The sequence below is a fragment of the Embiotoca jacksoni genome, unplaced genomic scaffold, assembly GCF_022577435.1.
Source record: "Embiotoca jacksoni isolate LCO1_2020_lvr unplaced genomic scaffold, fEmbJac1.0.p SCAF_10, whole genome shotgun sequence".
NCBI classification, from domain to species: domain Eukaryota; kingdom Metazoa; phylum Chordata; class Actinopteri; family Embiotocidae; genus Embiotoca; species Embiotoca jacksoni.
The window spans coordinates 16,404,001-16,428,850 of NW_027185230.1; the positions used below are offsets into that span (position 1 = coordinate 16,404,001).

The 24,850-nt window shown below is 40.1% G+C and overlaps 1 protein-coding gene and 1 long non-coding RNA gene across 2 annotated transcripts; both read left to right on the forward strand.

Annotated features, from left to right (window-relative positions):
* Positions 1-292: 292 nt before the first annotated feature.
* LOC138204645 (uncharacterized) lies at positions 293-2,731 on the forward strand. Its single transcript, XR_011178810.1, has 2 exons — positions 293-679; positions 893-2,731. It is a non-coding gene; the product is annotated as an uncharacterized lncRNA (long non-coding RNA).
* A 2,023-nt stretch (positions 2,732-4,754) lies between these two features.
* On the forward strand, positions 4,755-24,850 carry aff1 (AF4/FMR2 family, member 1). The gene is made up of 19 exons (XM_069170092.1): positions 4,755-4,983; positions 8,162-8,273; positions 9,651-10,499; positions 12,954-12,995; positions 15,267-15,353; positions 16,191-16,224; positions 16,614-16,671; positions 16,755-16,896; positions 16,994-17,992; positions 18,078-18,166; positions 18,296-18,512; positions 18,711-18,805; positions 19,906-19,973; positions 20,092-20,224; positions 20,414-20,488; positions 21,133-21,226; positions 21,389-21,432; positions 21,525-21,757; positions 22,060-24,850. Exons 1-19 carry the CDS (start codon positions 4,967-4,969, stop codon positions 22,179-22,181), a joined length of 3,510 nt encoding a protein of 1,169 aa, XP_069026193.1. The 5' UTR covers positions 4,755-4,966; the 3' UTR covers positions 22,182-24,850.

A 24,850-nucleotide genomic window follows, 5' to 3' on the forward strand; every position in this document is an offset into this window, starting at 1 on the left:
GCCATCTCCATTATTTGTACCAATATAATAATTTCTTGCTCTGAATTATTTTAATAAAAATGATTGACATCAATAGAGTTCTTACTTTCTGTTATTATTCCTCACCAGTTTCCTCACTTTGGAGAAAGTGAGAAACCTATATTAAATCAAAACGCTCCTTGTGGCAACATGTCACGTGTTCCAGCCCACCACACAGTTACATGTTGAGTCTGGAGGGAGGGAAATAGCACATGAAGAAATGTTGGCACTCTACTCCAGATAACCAGATTCTGATGAGGGGAAGAGCGACATGTTGCGCACTTCTAACCAGCCTTCAAGGTTTTCAGTTGCTGTGCATGCATTTGTGCTTTTATGAGTCTTTTCCTGGCTGCAGGATTCTCAAGCTGTGAACTGTGAAAATCTGGGCCCTTAGCTCCACATTGCCAGCAGTTTTATTTTTTATCAGTACTAGACAACATGCCAGGACATATCGGTAATTGGGTGGTGTTTGGCATACTGTGTCCATTCCTGCTGTCTACTGGGGCCGCTGTATGTTCTGAGAAAGAGACACTGCTGAAGCCGATTCCTAGCACGGTGACACAACCAACGGACTGTTTGATGGAGTGCACTGGCATGACGTACATCAGAAAATTGCAACTTCAGGACAGTCATAATATAAGGCTTAAAGACTCCGCAGAAGGTAAGCAGCCACAAAGTGACATTTTCAACTCTAAATGGGTTTGTTGCAAAATTAAATCTGAAAATGTGTTCTAAAATAATCTCTCAGCTAAATGCTGAGACATCATCACTGGTTCTCTTTAATCCATCACTGCTTGACTGCCATAGACCTGTTTTATGTTGCACATGTAATCATCTGCTGTGTCGGCCTTCATTAACTAGTTTCTCTTCTCAGGAGACCTTGGGGAATACTGTTGGTCTACTGAGCTCAAGTGCACCATTGGAGAGAGTTTTCAGCATGCCTACGTGTTGTTGCCTGTGGACATATCTGCAGTTGGACGAGAACAGCTGGAGGTCAAAGCCACTGCCACCACACTGCACGTAGATAACAGCCACACCATAATAGCAGACAGCTGCGGACTCCGTTACGATGTCACACAGCACTTCATCACACAGGATACAGGGATGTCTTTCTGCATACAGGTTATTGTCCAGGAAGATGTCCTGAGAGACAGATTTCTTAAATGTCCTCCCTACCTTGTTACCTTCTGGCAGAGAAATCCAAATCAGTCCAACCAACAAGGTGGTGGATAAAGTATTGGTGGTAGAAGTAGTTGTTTGACATGAAGCTTATTTTAAGCAATATATTAAGCTGCAACGAATGATGATTTTCATCATGGAATGTAATTTTGTTGACGTTTTCATTAACTGATTTATTCATTAGAGGGAAATGTCCATCACAAATACCACTACCACAAATATTTTGTAGTTGTTGTTTTATTTGTTGTGTTTTGTTTTTTTTTTGTTCCCAGAATCTTCTTCATAAAGGCAGGATATCATTCTCTACAAATATTCTGAAAATATTTTGTGTTGACATTCTTAACATGTTTTTCATAACATTGTCTAATCCTCAAAAAGTTTTTTTTTTTTTTTAATGCTCACAGAATGTTATTATTTAATAGGACAACATACTTTAAAAACACTATGCAAATGTTTTCTGGTAATATTTGTGAAATGTTGGTTGAACGTTTCAGACTGTTTTAGAGAACGCTATGCTACCTTTTAAGAAAAACATCCTGGGAACAACAACAAAAATAATAATAATAACGTCCCACTGAATATTTCTGAAATATTGCATAATTTCTGGCCGAGTAGTTTGTCCAACTGACAGTGCAAAATGCGAAGAAGCTGGAATCATGAAATGTTTTGGCAATTTTACAGGGAAATTAACTTAAAAGGTAAAAAGCATCTCCCTCTGAATTGTCGTGAAACAGAAGTAAAATGTAAAATCAATTGGAAACATTTATTAAAGGTTTTTAATTTCATACTTAGGTACAGCACTTGAGTAAAACAGCATAAAAATGTAGGGCAGACAGTAAGAGTTATTTACCTTTGTGTAAATCATTCATAACTAATGCCTGGTCAGTAAAGACCAATTAATGTAATAGTTACATTCCTAAAAACTTTAATTTTTTTCTCTATTGCACTTTCCTCACATGCAACTGCATACGTAAGCTGAATAGTCAACACGTGTGCTTTCAATCATCAAAGTATGTAGTACAATAACCGCTGCAGCAGCCATCTGACGGCAACAGTTATTGTTTATTTAGACAAAAGACATTTTTTTAACTTTTTGAAATCACTGTTTAAGGTATAGATTCATGTTTTGTTTTTTTGTTTTTTTTTTCCCAGAAAGGAACCTCTGCACATATGATACGAATTTCGAATCATAAATATGCTAAACGTAAATTTTATTATGGTACGGTTTTCTGTTTTATGGGACATTTCCAAATATATAATAAGCCATCTTTAGATTTGATTTATGTGACTTTAAACCTTTTGTTGTTGTTTTTGCTGTGAGGGTCTTTGATGGCCATTAGAAGGGATCACTTGGCATGTATCCTTTGTTGTTACTTTGTTGAGTAAAAGATATTTCTTGGTCCTTGCTGGATTTTTTTTTCCGATGCAACAAGAAACTCTGTTAAATGAAGAATGTTATAATTGTATTGTTATGTCTTGATATTGATGGTTATAAATGTTTATGGTAATATTAAAACATTTTCTTTTCCTTTAACGGTCACATGGTTATTGTGCTTAAGTGTATGAACATTTTTAGAATAAGATATTGTTGTAACTATGAATTGAACTTGAACCCAGTTCTTATTATGATTAATTGTAAAAACAGAAGAAGCATATACTGTAGTATTTGGATAAATACTACGGTGTTTAAATACTCCTATTGCAGCACTCTAAACAGAATGTGTATTATGTGTTTGTCATATTACTTCACACATGTGCAGCATCTCAGTATGTTATAATCTGGTTATTATATGATCATTTTCCCAGAACACATTTCATTGATCGCTGGCTGTGTGGTCAAAATCTATTAATTGTATTCAAATACTACGAAATAAATCATTTAGTGGCACCTACCAGGTATCACCTGCCGATCAACCACTGGATGGCAGGCTTGTTACAGGGGATCATTCGAGTCTGTTTGTGTTGAGTAAAATGAATCTTTTTCCTGTGGTGCAACATAAAAACTAAAATGACAAGTTGTGTTTTATAGTAATTGATTAATACACAAAACACAGAACTAAACTGTTGTGTGTCTTTGTTCAGTAACTACAATGGCAGCTTCAAGTAGGCCAACATTTCTTCCGACATTCCTTCTATAATATTTTCAAAAATTGTTTCACAAGGTTTCAGGTCTGTCATAACACAATCGTCAGGTGCCCTTATTAGCATTGAGAGTGATTTTGACCTGCTGTAATCATTCCTCCTGTTCATAACAGACATTAAAAGATGTCTTCTTACATCAAAAGGCTCTAACTTTTACTTACAGACACTCGATCTGACGAGGCTGGACTACTGAAGCTCATATAAACCTCTGAAGGAACTCTTGGATTACATTTCAGAGAGTCATGGATTTTATCCCCAATCACTTAGAGTACAATAAGAAAGCCTTTTAATGACCAGTATTAACGCGGAGTGGAATGATTACAGCAGCAAAGCACAGAGACACTCATCCTCTGTTTTAAGACAGACTTTACCCTTTTAAAAAAAATCATTTGGATCTCATTGTGTCTTATCATTTTGTATGGTGGCATATGTCTACAATATTAAGGCAGTGCATCTATTCAGGCCTAAATGAAGGAAGCTGGTGTTGGTGTTCTCTGTTGGCAGGCAACCATTAGCAGTAAAACATAATCGCTTTGGATGAGTGTCCAGTAATAGACCTTTCTCATCTCGAGCTCAGGCCTGTATTAAAATATACACGTGTCTGAGTCCACATTGCTGGATTTTCAACTCTGTGGCATTTCATCGGCATTTTCTTGTTTAGTTGGAAAGCTCTGAAACCCGCAGGAGACATCAGGACTGCAGCCAGTTTTGGCTCGGTCACCCAAACCTCTCACTAAGGTGACAGGAGATTTTAATTTCTGATTCAGTGTTTCTCAGGACAGTGAATCTCTTCCAGCACTATCAGTCTTGTTTTTTTTAATTGTGATGAACACAAACACAAAATGCAGGACAGAGAAGATGATTTAGGTAGACTAACTTACATGCATTAAAGCTTCTTTTCTTTTCTTTTTTTAACAAATGCTGGAAATAAACTGAAATTACTTTCAGCAAAAGTTTGAATACTGAAGCTAATTCTGTTCAAGCAGTTAGTTCTATATGTCACTTTTAGGCTCAATTCCCAGGTTATTGTTGTAATTTCATAATATTTGGATTTGTTGATGATCCTTCTTTGTTTTAGATAAATCTCTTCTGCAGGTCTCAGCAGCCACACTTAATTAAGAGGATTTATAAGCATACCTCAGCCTTATAAATGTCAGTAAACATCTTGTAGTAAAACATATCAACACAGGTGGCTGTACCAAGTCTGCCACGCAGGGGTCACGTCGAAAAGTTCGGGCAAACTGTAGTGAAGATGAAAAAACAGTAAATAACGTAACCCCCGAGGGGCTCATTCGTTATATTTGTTTTGTATTTACGCTTTAAATCTTAACGAGACTGCTTTAGAAATCTTGTTGGACAGATTCGGGTGTATAAAACCGAGCTCGGTCCCCGGACGCCCGAGCGGAGTAGAACAATCCAGGAGACAAGACGAGAGTGGACGAACCCAAACACGAACGGTTAGCGGACAACTATCAAACAAACGGCGGCCCGACACTCATTTAAATGGACAGATTGTCTCCGCCGGTAAAAAAAAAAAAAAATGTGACCGAGTGAGGTGGAGCACCTCGGCGAGGACTGCGGGAAACGCGCACGACAACCAACTTCGGTTGTCGTGGAGAGGCGCACCATGGCATCTCAGCCGAGGTAGGCAGACCCAGCCGCGGCTAGCCGTTAGCCAGTTAGCTTCCCAGCCGGATCGTTTAACGAAGTTGGCGTTAATTAGCCGGAGAAGGTTCCGTCAGCTCGGCCGCAACTTTTAGCACGAAACCGGGGAAAAAAAGCGTCACAAGGAAGCGCGTGTGGGTTTGTTTAATTTGCTTTAATGTCAAACGGACGGACTGACAGTCGTTCGGGGTTATTTTTTATTTTTTTTTTATTTTTTTTATTTTTTTTTCCAGCTCGATAAGCAGCTCGAGGAGGAGAAGGAGGAGGAGGAGGGAGGAGGAGGGAGGAGGAATCAGCTGGAAACGGCAGGCTGGTGTGATTCCTACCAGCTGCTCAGCCGTGTTTATACCAGCTCTTTTAGTTTGTAAACGATATGCTCTAGATGTTTAGTTTTGGGGAGTAACGCCTGCTGACGACACGGGTCGAGCCGATCGTGTTTGATAAACTCGGATTGAGGATTTATTTATTTTTATTTTAGCGGAGTGACTGTTTGAGTTTGATTTAACGGTGTGTCGTTTTTTAAAAAAAACAACAAAAAACAACCCCCACAACAGAACATGGTGGCTGAGAAGAAGTCAGCCACAAATCCTCCAGGTTGTAATAATCTGAGCAGAAGAGGGAGAAAAGTTAATACACATCATTTTTTATTTTATTTTTTTTAATTTTTTTTTTAGAGATTATAAAGTTTAAAGGGCGACTGAAAATTAGGAATGCAATATTATCAGTATATTTCACCCACGATCCAATATTATTGCGATTTTTTATTTTTTTTTAAACTTTTAGTCTTTTGATGATATACACATATTGCAAAGAAAAACTTCATCAGTGTCAGTTTTAGCAAATCAAATTTTCAGTCTGTTCATCTCACTTTAATCTTTTTTTTTTTAATTTGTTTTATTGCCGCATAAGGAGATTACGAAGCAGACAGACAGACTGACCAGCACTTTATAAAAACCTGTCATAAATTTTGCATGCACCTGAGAAATGTTTTTTTTTTTTTTTTTTTAATTTTAAGTGAGATGTTTGCCAGGATCCAGATCTTTGATTGAAGTCTAGGAAGGTATCACTTCAGTCTTGACGGGATAAGAAGGAGCTTGCTTCATAAAATATTGCTCCTTGGGGTCTTTTATATCGGTACAATATTGACATACAACATTTCGTAATACAATGCTGTATTAATTTTCCTTCCCCTACCATATATTTTGTTTAGTCAGGGAGGGCTGACAAAGAGTAAATGAAATATCCTATGGGCATATGGCAGGTCAATTAAAAAGTATCTCGTATTAAAATAAGTTAATTATTGATTAAGGTAGTGAGGGGATTTGGGAATTGTTTTGCTCATGTATTTCATTTTATATTTGACGAATATTTACTTCCTATTCATATTAATTTTCTGTTTTACAATCTTTGCAAGGAGTCTGGTATCGGGTGCATTGTCTGAACATGGCTAATACACAATGAAGAATTTTTATTTTTTTAATTTTTTTATGGAATTCAAACCCCCTGCAGAGAAATTGTGCACTAAAATTTGTCCTTAGTTTTGGACTTACAACTAATGCTTTTTTTCAATCAATATTCTGCTTGTTATTTATTTTGTATTAATAGTTTGATTTTTAAAGTGTCGTGAATTTAAAGCGCCATCACAACGTCCTGGAAACCCAAGTTTTCTAGTTTTGTGGGGGGAAAAAAACCACAAGTCCTATTATTTGTGGGCTCTCGGCTTGTTTGCTGTTCTGGAGGCAGAAATGTTTTACTTATGACAAACCAAACACCGCAGCTGGCCATAGCTTTATTCATAAACATTAAAAAAAAACCAACTGAAGAACCCCAAAATGCATGACACACTTTCTTACTCACTCATGGTTCTCACCGTCTGAGGGATCTTTCTCTAAGTGGAGACACTAAACCAAGATGGTTTTTTTCCGTCCCCTGCTTTCTTTAATACTGTTTATGCTGCTTTTTTTTTCTTCTTCCTCTTCTTCTTGTCTCAATATGTACAATTTGTTTCCTGAGGTTGTTTTGGCTATCAGTTTTGTTCCACTCTGGTGTGCTGAAAGTTGCAAATACAATTTTGCAGTAACCCAGCCAGCAGTCTTGGTATGAATTATGACCCTGAAACAAAACTAGCGTTTAAGTTATTTAGAAATCAAGAGATGCTTCGCTGATTCTCCTTTTGTACAGCGAATACTTTTTTAATCAGATGTTCGTAGCATTGCATATCGCTTAAACGTTCAACAACGACTGAGAATATCATTTACTTTACATTTCACATGTTATTTCCCGCCGAGTATTACTGATGGCCTGTTACTGGGCAGCGCCAGGTTGTGCTACCCGAGGAGTGTGACCAGTCTCTCTGCTACGTTTGTGACCGAGTGCTCATATGTTTGGCTTAGTCCCAAATCGTTGGTGCTCCACTTGTTGCCATGGAAGCATCCCTCTGGGGCGGTTTGTCTGTGAGGATGATAAACACCGTGTATTTTTTATTTTTTTTTGGTGGGGAGGGTGGGAGGTGATGAGATTTCAAGTTCTCTTTAATATATATTAAGTATTAGTGCGGCAGAGCCTGATCCTTTGAGATGTTGTTGTTCCACAATATAATTTACAACAGTAAACAAGCTCTTTTTGCCGCTGGCTGAAAATGAGGACTAGTTGTTGTAATTATCCATCTGATGTATGAATGGGTTGCCTGTCATCTTTGGGGACTCGAGACAACAGACGTGAATGTTGTGGCGAATCCTCACGGCAGCTGTAAGTCTAATTGCGCTTGATGTCAATATGATGGATGCCGTCCCCTCCCTGTGGAACCTGCTGCTCTGCCCTTCGGGTAAATACGCCTGTGATAAGACGTGTCTACATTTTCTAGTGTCTTTAGACAAAGTGGGTTAATAATTAGGATCAGTCACATTCGCTACATCCTTCGCTATGAGGTTTGTCGTGTCTGAAACTCCAAAAACAAGTTCAAAATACATGCTGCATTGCAGGTCTTGACTCAGTCACTGAGTAGTGGAACATGTCACCACAGTTTGATGGTGCGATTTCCTTTTTAAGATTAAAGACAACCGTCTGAATCTCCAGCGTCTAACTCGGTAGTTGTTACACTGGAATTGATGTGTTTGCACTTATTTGAACACGTGTCTTTCTTTGTAATGTTCTACAGCGAAGAGAGAAACCTTCTTCGCCTCCGTGCATGGGAACAGAGGAACCAAGAAACCAGTCAAGCCAAAGACCTCAACCCTGAGAATGTGCCACTCTTTGGGGAACCTTACAAGGTAGGAACTTGCGTTCCGGGAGTGAAATGATCTAACAATAGTCTCTATGTACATAGATACTACTCCGGTCCTTTTGCATGTAAGCAGCCGTTTAGCCCATGGCAGAGCTTTTACTCTGGTTACTATGAATAGCAGGGAGCTTATCGGAGATGTTTTGCTGAAAAAAGCTTCTTAAAGTTCAATACCTCAATGGTGTCATATTTCAAGTGCAATGTGTGAGGAACAGGTTCAAGCCGTTTTTACCTCGTGGCATGACAACAAGTCAAAATGTAGAGTATAACAGACACTGTATTATAATAATAATAATAATAATAAACTTTATTTGGATAGCCCAGGCGCGGTAGTTCAAGTGCAAGAGAGCTTCAAGAGTAGCTAGTTAAAGGCTAACGTAAAGAGATATTTCTTTAGCTCTCTTTTAAAAGTATTAACTGAGCTAATCAAATCTATCAGAAAACAATGTTGCGTTTCCGATAATGATGTCCGTGAACAGATTCGGTGGTATTTAAATTAGTTGCCTGGCTGGAGAATGTGATGGATGATGTTACATTTCCTATAAAGAGTTCTGTTTTGTACTGACTCATCTTTTATTGATGGCTGCTACAATAAAATAATAACATTGACTACATTAATATTTTTTCACTCAAAAAAAACTTTGCGTAGTGTCTGCATTGTCCCTCTGAGGCTGTAAACAGGCCATCATCCTTTGTAACAAAGGCGTGGCCGCCTGTAAGAGGTGAAGCGCAGGGCTTTTTAAGGTCAGTGAATCAAAAGCTGCGGCTCTTAAGGATTATAACTGTGATCTCACAGTAATAATTAACGGGGATTGTGAAGAGCTTTTCAATATTTTAATGCACTACTACTCCTCTCTGTTCTGGAGTTTGTCACCGGGACAGCAATTGGTCACTGTTTAGCTCGGTTTTACTGACTAAATAAAACTGAAATGGGAAATATTGGCAGGAAAAAAATAGGGTTTTAAAAAGCTGACAAGTTCCTGTCCATCTGCTTTCAGCCTTCATGTTCATTGTTTGCAGTTGACACTAAAACAATTTGAATACGTTTATTTTTATTAGTCTGCTTTTGACAGTTTGTATGGTAGAAATCTGGTGGTGCTTATAAACCACCTGCCGTCTGGCAGGGAAACGTTTTCAAACTTTGACAGAGCCTTTTCTACGATGGAAGAAAACATCAATGAGGACTTAATGCTCGAGTGTTCTTGTTCTTGATTAAAATGTACTGCTGTGATCAGCAGTGTGGTGCGGTATCTTCGTTTGGGGACTAAATGCAACCGAAGCTGTAAAACATTTGGTTCAGTCTAACTGTGTTGAGGTTTTGTAAACTGAAATATTTGTTAACATGAGACATGTTCCTTTTTTGTAGACAAACAAAGGGGATGAACTTTCCAATCGAGTTCAGAGGATGCTCGGCAGTTATGAAGATGTGAATAATCCCTGTCCCTTTTCCATCGAGGCTTTACCCATTGCTTCTTATGTAACCTTCTCGCAGTCAGATCAGGGTCAGCCAAACACGGATAAAACAACCAAACCTCCATTCCACAACCAGGCTCTTCACATGTCCGCCCAAAGCCAGAAAGGGCCGTCGAGTAACAGTTGCTCCTCTCAACCCGTGACGACGTCCGCTGCTTCTACTTCTCCCAACCAACACGGACACGCATCCACTTTCTCGAAGCCTTCTTTTAACCACGGTCAGGGCAGTCAGCCGGGCCACTCGGCACCTCAACAAAAGACGAGTGAAGTCGTCTCCGAGCTCAGGGAGCATGTCGGCTTTCCCCGGGAAACGTCTGCCGAGTCTCCTGATGCTAAGCCGCTACCCTTCCCACATTCCGGTGACCACAAAAACACTGACACGGACACTAGGGACACCTTTGACAGACATCAAGGGTCCACAGATCATCCCTGTGAGCCTGACAGGAACATGGAGGTTTCCACCGTGAACACTAAACAGTCCCCTAAAGATGCAGCCCTGCTTCAAGCCAACAAGACTAGCGCCCTACCCACCCAGACCTTTCCTCCCCTACTGTCGTCCAAGCAGCCCAACATCGTCATGACCCAGAAGCCGACGGCGTACGTGCGGCCCATGGACGGTCAGGACCAGGTGTTCAGCGAGTCCCCTGAGCTGAAGCCGTCACCAGAGCCATATGTACCACTACCGGAGTTAATCAACAAATCTGACCTGGGCAAAACAAAGATAATGCCAACATTTTTGGAGGTAAGATTGTCATTTTAAATCTTTCAACTGTAATAGAATTGTTATTTGAAATATACTATTGATTGTGAAATGACAAAGAAGCACTAATAAGAGACACAAATTTGAAATAGTTTGTCATTTTGGGGAAAAAAATAAAATTTGGAGGAGACGTTAGCTTAGCACAAATACTCGACTCAATGGGGAACACTTAGTCTTGCTAAGAAGAACTTGCATATCTCGCTAAGCTACTGCTAGCTGTAGCTTCATATTTAATATATGAGGAGTGGTATCTCAGCCCAACAGAAAATAACTATTATTAAAAAGAATAATGGAAATGGTATTAATATACCTGAAATTGTGATTTCAACAGTGATGGGCTTGTGGGAAATAAATAAATACAGACTTTCTAAAACCTTCTACGAATGCAAAACAAACAATACCGCATGGCGTACTGGTGATCAAGGTTTTGCTGCAAGACTGAAATGTTAATTAAATTTCATTATTACAAATATATGTATGATTAGTTTTGTTGAAAAAGTTTGCTCATGCTCTTTCTCTCCATAAACAAGAGACAAGGTAATTCAACTATTTAAACACAACTACACTGTTAACAGGTTGATTCTGAGGTACAGCATATAGCACATCCTGTATGGTATATCCATTAATTGGTTTCTTCTTCGGGAACATAGATATTGCAGTTTATCATCCATGATTGTTTTACAATAGATTATGTGAGACTTAATCTCTTGTCTGGTGCGTCCAGGGACTAGAAAATGTACTTCTTCTTTCTCAACCCAGTGGTCTTGGCATTGAACCACTGTACTGTGAGCTTAGAAGATTTTCTATCTGCTGATGTTTCCTGAAACGTATTCACAGGTTGTTGTTTTTTTTCCTCGCAGTTTTTCTGCCTGAGTGTTCAGGCATTTGAAAAGGTCTTGGACTTCCTTTGTTTTGGAGAATTTGGCTGAACTCCAGTTCAACTCAATTCTCTGTTCTCGTATAAACATACACCCAACCCTTGCACCTGCACCTCTCCACACCTCCCCCTAACCCTGCTGCAGCAGCCCAGCAGTGCTGCATTGGCTGCTGTTTGTACTGCTGGGGCTAATCCAGAGCTAGATGGCTACGCAGTGACTCATTCCTCTATTTCTTACCAGCCTCTCACTCCTAGTTAGAGGTAGAAACTTCATCTGCAAAATGGCATTTATAAATCAGGTGTGTGTGCGTGTGTGTGCGCATATAATGTGTGTATAATGTGTATATAATGTTTTAAAAATGTCCCCTTAGCTTTTCGAATCAGTGAGAGGTTACTTTGAATCTCATTTTCAGCTGCAATGAATAACTGTGAGAAGTAATGTGATTTGAGTAACATGTTATTCTCAACATAGAGCCACGTAGGCCAGAGAGCAGGCTTATATGTGCACATGTAGCAGAGACCAATGTCAATCAGGCATCACGATAATAGTTGCAATACAAATAAAGAAAAAAAAAAAAACACCTGAAAATAGCTGTATTGTATGCACAGCAGCATTTACTGCTTATGTACTATAAGCCACCATTGCTTTTTGAGCATGCACTCCCATGTCTTACCCCGGTGTACAGTCTGGTGTGTGTGTGTGTGGGTGTGTGTGGGTGTGTGGGTGTGTGGGTGTGTGTGTGTGTGTGTGTGTGTGCGGGTGTGTGTGTGTGTATATATATGTGTGTGTGACCTCAGCTGCCTCTGATAAATTCACCCCAGGGCTCAGCAGAACAATAAATGAGCTTTGTCACCAACTTACATAACTGCTCCGGGGGCCCATTCAGTCTGACCTTATCTCAAACACTGTCCATTCAGAAGGAAAAAACTGAAAGAGAAGCCTGAAAACAAACAGAAATGTAGCATGTTGACTCATTCACACACGGTGTTCATCCAATGCTGAGGTGCACCCTTGTTGATACCCGATACCGGTCGTTGCGTCACTCATCTACTTTTTGGATTTAGTTAGTTGTGGTTTAGTGTAGTCTGTGTTTGACATATCAAATATGAATAACATATAATGTAATCTAGTTTTTTAAGGTTATCCAATGAAATTCATCTGCCCTACTGTCTGCTCTTTTCAGTACTTGCATGCCTGCAACACAAAGATGAAAGGAGGTGTTTTTAATAGTTGTCAGGAACAATAATTTGTCTCATCTTCTTACACTGCGACAATCACTTCTATGTAAACTACATGTTTTCAGTTCACATGGTGAGGTTTTAAGATATGTGACAGCTCATGTATTACAGCTGGCAATGGCCTGCAGTACAGATAGAAGTGAACTTATGGTGTCGTTGCATTGTACAAGATGCAGCGACAGATGTTAGATGTGGAAGACGGATTCAACGATACTTGTAGTTTGTTTTAAAGTTTCCCTCCAATGTTTAGTCTTCATGTTATAATTGTGTACTCTGTGCTTTCAGATAATGATAATAATTCATTCTTTTGCTCGCTACAGACAAAGGCAGACGAAGCTCAGTGCGTGGAGGACATCTTAAAGGTGAGTCTGGCTGCTTACTTTCTTATTTACACTTCAAATGAAAAGCATGTGCATAAATTATTATTTATACACAAGACATAATGAATGTCTAACAAAATTACTTTTCAAATGTTAAATATATCTTAGTAGAACAACACATAATTGAAATTGCCTGGAGTAGCCTCACTCGAAAAAAAACCCGAACAAAACGATATATTGCACTGTGTAGTTTGGCTATTTTGATAGGTGATATAATTGAAGTGATATTAAAGTCAGATATTTTTTAAGGTTCAATCAGTGCAAAGGAAATATTTTGTGATTGCTTATAGACCCTTGTCTTTGGAAATGTATAGTTGGGCCCCTACGACCAGAGCTCTCAATGGGAGCATAGTGTAAACAATAGAGGAGCTTGAAGGTGTAGTTTCCTTGATTGATAGTTTGGAGTTTATCCAATTCCAAGTGAGTCAGTGAGTGTCTGCACCTTTTATTCTAATCAGTTCACCTTGCTGCACTTTTCCCATCTGTAGAACACTGGCCTTGCTCAGTAGCAGCAACTGCATTCAATTACTGCTCTGCAATAAATGAACTTGAGAAGTCCTGCAAAGATTTCACTATCTCACTGCATTTGTCTGTAGTATCTACTGTTACTGATGCCGAGATGTTACAACATGGCCTTATCTCGGTACAGATTGTCATTGAAGTGACAAAATCTGACTGCTCATGTTACATTTTCATTCGTTTTTCATTAAACGGCAAACATGTTTCCAGTTGCTCAACATCCTACGAACTGGAGCAACTGCTGATGATTTCTTCTTAACATTTTTGAATAAATTGTATTTTATTTATCATGCTTTTCTGTGTATTTTCAGTTATTTACTTGCCTAACAACTCCACTCAGTTTCCAAAGATCAACATGTGGTCAACTTTATGCATATACAGTATATAGCCATTCTTGATTGTATATCTGAGGCTCTACTGTGCGTCAGGAACTTATTCCTAACACCATGTACTGTTTCAGGGAGTTCTGTAGTTTAACCCTTCATTTAGCATCATGCAAAAAAAAAAAAAAAAAACCTGGATTCCTCTGATCAGAGTGTTTGTTACTTTTTTGATGCCACAAATAACAAAATCAGCACCCCACCAAGTCACGAAGTCAGATCAGTGCAGCGTTCTGCTGAGATCTGTAGTGTAAAAGTCTGCTTGTGGCGTGAATGTTGAATAAAGGATTTTTTTTGCTATTTTCCTTTTAGCCTCATCCATAAACTGTTTTCATCCATGAGGTTATCACACACTGCGTCTGTTTGCTTTGTGGGCTCCAGCTAGCCGAGTTCCAAGTATCATGCTGCATTCTCAGTTATAAGGTCACTTGTTTTGCCAATTGTGCTCAAATGAACTGTATTCTTCCACCAATGAGAAGATTATTCACAAGTAAACCATTACTTATGTCATAACCAATTTTTTTTTTATCACGTTAGAGTTTTCCGCTAAATCTTCTATAGCTATGGGAAAATAGTGTAGTTTTTATGATCCCTCCAGTATAATCCTGTGCTGCTGTAGCTGTGTACTTTAAGCTTTGATGTGGAGTGCATTCACTCATCATTTTTGTACTTGGGGTCTTATTAGTTTGAAAACGTTTGTCCATTTCAATGATGAGGTGTTTTAATTTATAGCAAAGCACTGACTGCCTTTTATTTATTGTAATAGTCCATGCAAAGTCAAGATTTATCATTCAAAGCTTCATTCAAAGTTGCTGTGATGATGTAAGCCCCTGATTTCCTGTCTGGGTGAACTGTACCGGAGCTCCCTGAAGCTATTTACATGACAGACACGAGTTTCTAGGGAATCGCGTGTCAGGTGCAGTTGAATCTTGTATGTGTGTTTAAAGCACAATATGCATCACAGTGAGATGATATGATATTTTTCTTTTACTTATTTTTGCTCATTTTACAGAAACGTTACATAAATTTTGATTTTGTTGGGCTTTGAAATGATCTTAAAAGATCAATCATTTAGTCCGAATGTTTTTATTTTTTTCAAGTTGCGTGAAAATTCTATTTGTTTAAATGTTTGTTGTTGGATCTTTTTATGTAAACCTGTGCTGTGCCTGTCACTACATCTGAAATACAGTCAACACCGGTTGACTGGAGTTCATCTTGGTTTACAGGACAGAGTCCAGTGGGAGTGCACCCGCATGCATGAATGTTTAGTTCATATAAAGTGGAGCACATTTTTGAGGCTCGGCTTTATTGACTTATAAATGCATTTTCACCTTTATTTCTTTTCCCTTCATAGGAAATGACTCACTCATGGCCCCCTCTCCTAACAGCTATACACACACCTAGCACAGACGAACCCTCCAAGTCCCTGTTCCCAGCCAAGGTGAGAGGTTAAAGGTTGACCATTACTGCAATCTATCTACCCACATAAGAGGAGGGATCTTTGATGGCCCAACATTGTTTTCTTGCCAGACCTACTCTGCAGCTTTAGCGTATCAGTTGTGTGCAGAGTCGAGTCACTGCAAAACCAAAAAAGGATTAAATCCCAATTCTTGTAACTCGAGTCCACTATGTTTAAAATGGAGATATAATGAACCCAAGTTAGCCAAATCAATTGGCTATTTTCTAAAGTAATTGCCTCTGATTTTGCCACATTGCAGTTCATTTCTATGGTGTGATGGGAGGAGAAGCAGCTGTGTAACTTGCACATTATCGCATAATTTACACCACACTTTAATGCTTCCCAGAGGAAGGCCGTTTTTGGACCTCAATAAGCTGTCCACATTTTTTCATCCACGCAAGTCAAGTCAGTTTTATTTGTATACACCAATATCACAAATTAAAGTTTTGATTTCAGAATTTCTATTCAATTTAGAATATTTATGGTACATGGAGGTCATCACCACATATGATTTTTCATAAAGTAAAGATTAGTAAATTACCACACGATCTGATGAAGTTTCTGAAGGTTTGGGTTCATGTGGGTCTGTGTGACTTTAATGACCTCGTGGACTTTTGACTTTTTCACTCTCAGGACCTCCAAAAACAGCAAAAAAAAAAAAAGAGAATGTTATAAAGCGATAACTTATAAAGCTAAAACTCATTAGACATTCAGTCAGTTTTACATTTAGTGTAAATGTAGACAAATATGGATATAAAGGAAACACAAGTGTGACTCAAACTAAGGCTTGATTGTTTCTTTTTTTCTCTGTCTTCACAGAAAGCTGAGAATGTCTCTTCATGTCCAGGACAAAGTGAGTATTGGCCACTCGATTTCTACGGTGTGAGATGTGAGCTTTAAAAGCCAAACTCGGGCCAATCAGTTGTGGATTCGTGGAGCAATATTTATCTTTCATAGAGCAAATTCGTCTCGTACAAAGTGGTATTGCATGCTTGACCAGATTTCGCAATCTCGCCAATGTTTACACAGTAGATTTCGTGGCTAATTTAGGCTCAACAAAAAAACTGTTTCTCGTGTGTAACAACAGTGATTCATTGGGTTTTATGTTGAAATAGATTGAACTAGTGCACCAGTTTTGATTGCAGGTCCAGTGTCTCTGTCAAATTCACATTAGTGGAGGTTTATTTTTTTCTTTCTTGACAATCCCTTTACAACTCACTTATTTCCTTTGTTTCTTTCCAGAAAACCTTGACCCGTCTTCTGCAGATCCATCCCACCTCAACCAGCAGAGATCCTCATCGTGAGTTTTGAAAATAGTCATACATGGCTGAACTAACACATAATGCCTGATAAATTCATGGTGGTTGTTTGTCTGTGCTGTAGTTCATTTGAAGCAGCACATTCCAGCGGAGTAGAGTCTACAAGCTCCAGCGACTCTGAGAGTAGCTCAGGATCAGAGTCGGACAGTGAAAGCATCACAGAGGAGCCACGTCAGCCCCCAGCGAGCAGCTCTGTTAAAATCGAGGTAGTCCTTTTATTTTTTTTACATGTACAGAATAAATAATGCATATATACTTTAACTCGTATTCTAAAATCACAACGTTTTTCACGTCTTTTTATAGCCTGATGCTCCAGCAGCGAGCCATGGTGATTGGCAGCTGGGGAACTGGATCAGGTCCAGCCAACAAAACCCCAGCACTGAATGTCAAGGCGCTGAGAGCCCCATCCATAAACAACAACTGCTCACTCAAAGCTCCAAGCACTCCAGTGTAGAGGTGGTCGACCCCACCGGAGAGTCCAAGCTTCAGCTTTCCTCTCCCCAAAAAGAGTCCACTGACAACCTCGCCATTCCCCAGCCGAGCAGCGGAAGCCCTCAGGACAACTCTTGCCATCAAAGTAACCAGAAATCTCTCTCGGCTGATGTGAACAGCTGTCGCAGAAAACTCTCAAAAGCGGTGAAGGCAGGTTGTTTAGATCGCACTGAAGCAGCGGTCAGTGTGAAGTGTGAGGAAGCTGTAACCACACGAACAAAAGACCCATGTTTCACAGACAGACCCAAGGTGAAGACGAAAGCAGGACGTTGTAAGAAAAAGGACAGCAGTGACACTAAAAGAGACATTAAAAGGACTAAACACGCTTCACTTGACAAGCAGAAGACCGGATCGGAGCCCGGGCCTGGAGTCAGGCTCGTCCTGTGTGGTCATTGTCCATCATGTGGCGTGCGTTATCCGAACCCCTGCTTCTGCCCCACGGAAAGACCTGCCCAGCCTGACCAGCTGTTTCCTGCTCCACCCGTCAGAGTCAGTTGTAGCAAACCGAAGGCAGAGACGACCTGCCGGAGGGGCACCAAGATCCCTCACGAAACAACCCACGTGCAGTTAGAGAAGCCCGGCCACACAGCCAAGGCTTCTCGGGACCTCCGCCGGCCTCCGAGATCCCTGCTGGTGAAGATTGATTTAACTCTGCTCTCAAGAGTCCCTCGGACCTCCAGCACTCACCAACGGATTCCCAGCAATGCCAAGACATCAGCGCTGGTTGTAGAGCAAGACGGAGGTGGCAGTGGGTTCCCAACACGCAAACACACCAAAAATACCCCCAGCAAAAAGAGTAGACCTCAAAATGTAAGAAATATCGTGGTGTGGGTCTTTTCTTGTGTCATAAAGAAGGTCCAATTTTTATTTTAATATGTGATTTCTCCTCTTCCAGGTTGAAGCAGAAAATATAACTCTTCCCAGGAAGAAACAAAAGCTGGAAAACAAGAATACCTCATCAACTCATGTTTCTATAAAACCGGAGTAGGTTGCCTGAAGAGAGGCATCTTCTTTTATTGGGAATTACATATAATTATTTAAATTAGATGATTTGCATTGTGGGTGATTAGTTTCAGTCAGATCACACAAACTCTCTGATCCGGTCACCTACAGGAGTTCCATCGATCCCGTTGAAGCTCATGAGCAAAAGAGGGCCAAGAAAAATGTTCAGCACCCTGCAACATCCAAAGATGCTGCTAAAGACTCGAAGTTACACAAATTCAGTTCGGGGAAGACGCAGGAGTCCAGTAAGGCAGCTGTGAAGATCAAAGACTCCCACAAGCACAAGAAGAGTAGCGGGAAACACACCGCGCACCAACGTAATGAAAAGGTAACTGACGTAAGCGCCTCGGGTGTCCATTACGTTACTGCATTCCTTCTTTGACCTGGACACACTTCTGCAAGTTTCTGCATAGCTGTAGTGACTTCTAACTATACTAAATGACTCCTTAATTATTACAACAGAATAATTCATTAGTAAGCAGAACCATTCAACTTTTAATCAAAAAGTTCTGCCCTGCATTCCCAGCAAAAGCCCCCAAAGAGCAGCCTCGCTGTCCCGTCGTCTTCACAGCCCACCAGGGCAGCTCCGACCATCAGGCCCCTGCTCCGATTTGAGGACAGGTAAGATTTATTTTCTGAGAAGATGATAAGATGTTTAAACTTGTTACGCTGCAAGCGTGCCTCGGTTTGTATTTTCTTTCCAAAATCCGTCCGGTTGTGTCCGTTTTCCCATGAAAATAGCAACTCCTCAGGGAAGAGACACTTTTACAATCCAACCCTCATCTGTGAAAAAGGCAGACAAAACTTTTGACGGTGAAGTTTGTTGTTAGTTGGTTTCACCGACGTAACGGGAACTCCCAGCATGTCGAGACACTGGTTCTATTGAGAAGCCTGGCAGCAGACAGAAAAGCAGTGTTTTGCTGCCCACTCTTGAAGTTTCAAACTGTTTCACCTGTGACTGCACCTGACCATGCAGTGTTGAACCTGTAACCACACCCACTGATCCTGGAGCACACCTGTGCTTCATTACTGCAAGGTGAACAGTTGAGCCACTGGAGCGGCAAGACTCTCGGGGGATGTTCAATTACTTCTTAAAAACTACGGCTGCATGTTTTTACTGAGAAATACTTTTTTTAGTTCTCCTTTTTGTTCTCCGGGACCTTCATCTCCTCCTTGAAAAATGTTGGTATCATTATTATACCCGAAAAGTTATAGGCTACATTTATGCAAATGTCTCTGTGGTGAGCTACAAAAGATGTCACAAGGCTATAAATAGAGGGCTTTTCAAACATCCTGCAGCTGCTGTTTTAAAACGTTCCAGTTAGGTGGGAGAATCACAAATCTGATGAGTTAATGGACTTTTATGTGGGCAGGTGATGAAGATAGTGAGACATGTGTGGGATGCCAACAGTTCATCACGCATTCAGTTAAATTATCAGGTTTTTGTGAAAGGTAATCAATACCAGAGTATGTAGAGAAATAGTTTTGACCTTCTTTGGTAAATGGTTAAGATTTCAGGACTGAGTATTTTCTGATTCTGGGGCTTGGGCAGTCATTTTATTAATCAATAACTTTTCTAAAGCAAATAGAACACAATTCCTGCAGTGTTAGTTATTATCTTGTATTCTGATTGTGTGATATTGTGTATATCTTTCATAGTGACAGGATTTATTTGTCCTGTGTTGTCGTTTCTCCTTTAACACTCACTCCTTCACCTGCAGGCAACATCCAGTGAAGCATTACATAAAAGAGGCCAAAAAACTGAAGCACAAAGCTGATGCAGAGGCAGGTTTCCTGATTTCTTTAAATGTTTTATCAAATTGACTCTTTAAACTACCATATAAGTAGCTAATTTCCTCTCTGTTTGTTTGTTTGTTTGTTTGTTTGTTTTCCCTCTCTGTAGCCAGATAAGCTCAGTAAAGCTTTCAGCTACCTGGAAGCAGCCATGTTCTTTGTGGAGAGTGGCATTGCCATGGAAAAAGATCCTCAGATTTCAGTGTCTTCCTACACCATGTTTTCAGAGACGGTGGAGCTCCTCAAGTAAGACGCCACATTCATCATAAACTGTCTTCACTATGAAGAGTTCTCTAGTCATTTTGTACTCTGCACAGTTTCTCCTGCAGCTTTTTTCTCAGAGGCACTGAGATGTTTTGCAAATTTCAAGCGTACGACATTAGATTTTGACTGTAATTGAGTTTGATTGCTGCCTTTGTTTTACTGCTCTCACAGGTTTGTACTGAGGCTTAAAAACTCAGTGGACTCCTCCTCAGCTCCACCCTCAGAAAAGGACTTTATAGCTTTATGGTAAGATGTAGTTGATGCTCTATCTGCTGTCTTTTTGTCTTTTCAGTTTAGTTTGTCATTGATTGATCTCAGAGATTTTAAATTCAACTCGACAAGCTGTATTATGTGGTGTTGTTGGATTATATGTCATGATACTGAAGAACTGCCAAAATATTAGAAATCTTAATTTGCTTGTCAGAAGCTGATCATGTAGCCATTAAAGGCTCCATGAGATGGGCATCGTAAAGATTCATTTTCACATCCAGTATTGATCCTACAAATCTCACTGAGTCATGAGTTTTAGTACTTTGAATTTAAAATGTTGTTTTAAATTTAAATTGTTTTATTGCTTAATCTCTGAGAAGAAAAAAATGCTGGAAATTAATCCACATACAATTTTAATATACATTAGAAACGGATATCTGAGCTAGTGAGAAGGAGATTACATGCATCAATATAGTTATTTTATTCAATCTTACCAGAGTAGATTAATGTCTTAGATTATTTTTCATCGTTCACTGCATGCATGCATGTCATTTGATAAATGATTTCCACACAGTTGAATAATTCATTACAGACGGGGTCTCTTCAGATAAGAACCACTGTTTCTTTTCTTTGTTTGTGAATCATGTGAATTATGAATAATACTGAATTGTGTCTTGTAGTTTGAAGTGCCAGTCTCTGCTGCAGATGGCCATGTTTCGCCACAAACACAAAACTGCACTAAAGTATTCAAAGACCCTCACTGATCACTTTCATGTAAGTAATGAATATATAGCCGTCACATAATAATGAACACTTTTCATATTATTTGGGTAATATTTTAATAAACCAAAAAAAATGAATGAACTACTTGTACAGCAGTACAAAAACTGCACTCATGTTCAGTATTTCTTTTGCTCATTCAATTTTCTCTCCCAGAACTCTGCTCAGGCGACACACAACGCTCCCGTCTCTACGTCGAAGTAAGTCGTACTCTCCGTGTTACATGTACTGTTTGGACATGTTGCGCTCAGCTGTCTCGCACGTATAAGACAAACATCTTTCTGTCCTTCAGGGTCTCAGACAACCCGTCCCCCAACGTGCCGTCTCCAGCCAACACATCCTGCAGCTCCGGCCCTGGCTCCAACCACAGCGGCAGCGGGCTGGTTGCGAGCCCCGCTGGCTCCACGGTGGTCGTTCCTCAGGCCATCGAACAGATGGCCTTCACCTACGTCAACATCACCACGTTATTCCTGAGCGCTCACGATATGTGGGAGCAGGCGCAGGAGCTGGCACGCCGAGGCAGCGGTAAGAACCAACGGACGGGACACCAAAGACCGTTCCCCAGCTGTGGAGCTCAAGACAAATGTTTTACAAGCAAATGAAAACTACGTTCAGATTAGAAGAGATTAAAAAAAAAAGAAATTAAACAAATTATGAAAGGGAAAAGATTAAAAACAGCCACAGCTCGATGCGCCCGAGTGATGCTTGAAGTGTGGGTGACCTTCTAAATGTCTCGGAGGATCCAAACACTTCAGTCACCTGAGCGTCGTCCAGAATATCCGTATTGCATAAATACCCTGAAATACTGTCGTATTCTTGTGTTTCAGGTGTGTTGGCAGAGCTGGACACTGTTTTGGGCCCACTGAGCCTGACTTCTAGTATGAACTCTATGGTCCACTACACAAGACAAGGAGTCCACTGGCTGCGGCTGGACAGCCAAAAAGTATGAGACTGGACGCCTGTAACCACCTTGAAGCTGCCTTAACTTCACTTCAGTGTGTCTCACGCTGATCCCGACCTGAACTGTCACTCAGGCTGGTGCCAGTTTTCTGTATTTTCACGTGGACATGAACTCACTTCATCAACAAGGAAGATGCCGATCTCATCTAATGTTTGTTCTTAATGTTCGATATTGAATTTCCCATCAGGGAGACAGAACGATGCACTTGTTATTATTTTCTTCTCTCTTTCTCCCTGGCACTTTAAAAACATAGACGACCCCCCGCCGACCTTCCCCCACCCCCCTCCCATGTCTCCCTGCTCCTTCATCAGGTGGTAAATATTATGAGGGCTTTATTCAGGAGTGACCTTTACTAAATTTGGATTACCAAAAGTGCCATTTGGTGGCTTTATGATTCTGCCCTCCAAATCATGTGGTTGTGGTGCGAGTACTGACACAGATCGTATTTATTATTAGTAGTTTCACAACTTTTGTTATTCATTTTACTACCATGACCTGTAATTAGGTGTTCATCAGGAAAAAAATGGCACTTAAATCATATCTAGGCTCATCGTCAGTTTTTCTTATTTAGTTTCCCTGTTTCAGTCTGGTTTGAGTTGGACTCAAGGATTCAGTATTTTTATTAAATTGGCGTATCTGTTCATGTCAGGCATTTTGAGTCGCTGTTTAACTATTTCTTTTTACTTTCTGCTCCTGGAAGAGGTCGTTAGCATGTTGGCTGCTGTTCTGGAGTGAATGATGATGGGGGTCGTGGCAGAGATAATGTGGCTGCTGGACTGTTTGTTGCTGGTACCGGTGAGTGTGTCAGACCAAAGCACACTTTATATTTTTATTGTTGTCATCCTGTTAAAGAAGATTGCACTTGTGTCGTCCTTCTAATGGAAACTAAACAGTAGAAACATCAAATAAATTGAAAGAGTTTCTGGTCCCTGGGATCTTTCCTCGTGTCCACTCTGACTGTGAAGAGATTCCTTCATAACATTACGAGATACAAAATTCGCAGTGCTCAACAGAAGCTGGTGTGAATCTGTAACAGTCGCCATCTTCCAAAATAGCAGCTGTATTAGTGCCAAAATCCTATTCTGTGTTTCTGCAGACAAATCCCATTAACAACCCGTCATCTGCATGCGGGTCACATTCATGAATTCATTCTCTCTCAATATGCAGGTTAGTTGGCTTGTTGACAAACACTTCACATCCCACGTTGAAGGAGGCAGCGCTGCTGTTTGGATCGTGTTTTTCCTGTTTAATGCTCTGCGACGGCGCCTGCAGCTTTTGTCTCGCGGGAAGAGGTTCTGTTAGGTGACCTTATTTATTTAATTTTTTTTCAGAATGCCTTCAAAAAGTACAAACGCCATCTTCACCCGTCAGAGATATGACCGCAGTGCAAACCCGACCACCGCCAAATGTCTTCAATGCTTACTGGGACGCAGCAGAAAGAATTGAATTCAAAAAAAGACGAAGGTTTAAGCTCATGTTGGGTTCAGATGCTTTTTTTTCATTTTTTTTTTTTTTTTATACAAAATCAGGACTGTGGATTTTGTCGCCCAACATTTAACAAAGAGTTCTGTTTGCAGTCCGTGTGAACGGAAGAAATGATCACAGCAACCAAAAACCCTTTCAATGTAAGTAACTTCCAAATACGTAAAGTAATCCGAGAACCAAAGTACTCACAAAAACAAAGAGAAGGAAATAGTTTGATATCACCGTGATTGTGTGTGTAGTGTTGGATGTAGTGCTTCACGTTTGTCGGTTTGTCGTCGCGGGTCTGCTGCAGCCATTTAAGAGGTGAAGCTGTAGGAGTGTTCCCTTTAAGTTTTTGCACCAGCAAGATGATTTCGTGTACACGTTTCCCACTCTTGTGTTGAGTTGTAAAATGTTGACTAAATCTGTGGGAGGAGAAACAAAATGGCCAAACTGTAGCTGACTGAACTAAAGAAGGCGTTTTTTTGACTATTTGTAGTCGATTTGGGGAGCAGGACTGTTACTCTTGTTTACTGGAAGTTTGACTCGAAGCAATAAAGCGTTTTGTTGGCTCAGACATTTAAGCGAGTTGTTGACGAAGGTATCAAGTTCTTATTTATACGATTAGTATTAAATACTGTTGCAGAAAGAGACGGATTGGTTGAGGCTAGTTTTCGTAGCACCTCTGGGGTTTTGAAAGTTTGGACTTGTTGATTTGTGGGCGTGTCATCGCGATTACAAAATGAAAGGGCTTAACAAGTTAGTGCTCCTAACTTTATTTCCTCACAGGAATGATATTTTTTTACATAAGCAGCGAGTACTCTGGTGCCATGGAGTTTGGGATTATTTGTATGTACAGCTCCTCGGCGGGCTGCTGAAGTAGTGATCTGTTTCTCACCTCGGGTGTTATTATGAAGTGGAAAATGCTAAATTTGGTATTCGACATTCATAATTAGTTCAAACTTCATTTGTTCTCTCAACCCCTGGGTTCTTGTCTTCTCTCCTCTGTTGCTTTATTTACATGATCTGTCGCTTATAAATCACTCGGCAGCAAGTTTGTCCAAATATTAATTTCCTGGGAAAATGTACTGAAAGCTTTTTGAAGGATGCTTCTTTTTTTTTTTTTTCATTTTGTGAAATATGTAAAAATTTGTGTTGCAGTGTACAGATGTGAATAAACACTGGAAACTTAA

Bases quoted from the DNA above. Each gene is read 5' to 3' on its own strand.
- aff1 (XM_069170092.1), top strand. The intron at 17,993-18,077 runs GTAAGAAATATC...CTCCTCTTCCAG, and splicing joins AAAAGAGTAGACCTCAAAAT to GTTGAAGCAGAAAATATAAC. The intron at 18,806-19,905 runs GTAAGATTTATT...CTTCACCTGCAG, and splicing joins CTGCTCCGATTTGAGGACAG to GCAACATCCAGTGAAGCATT.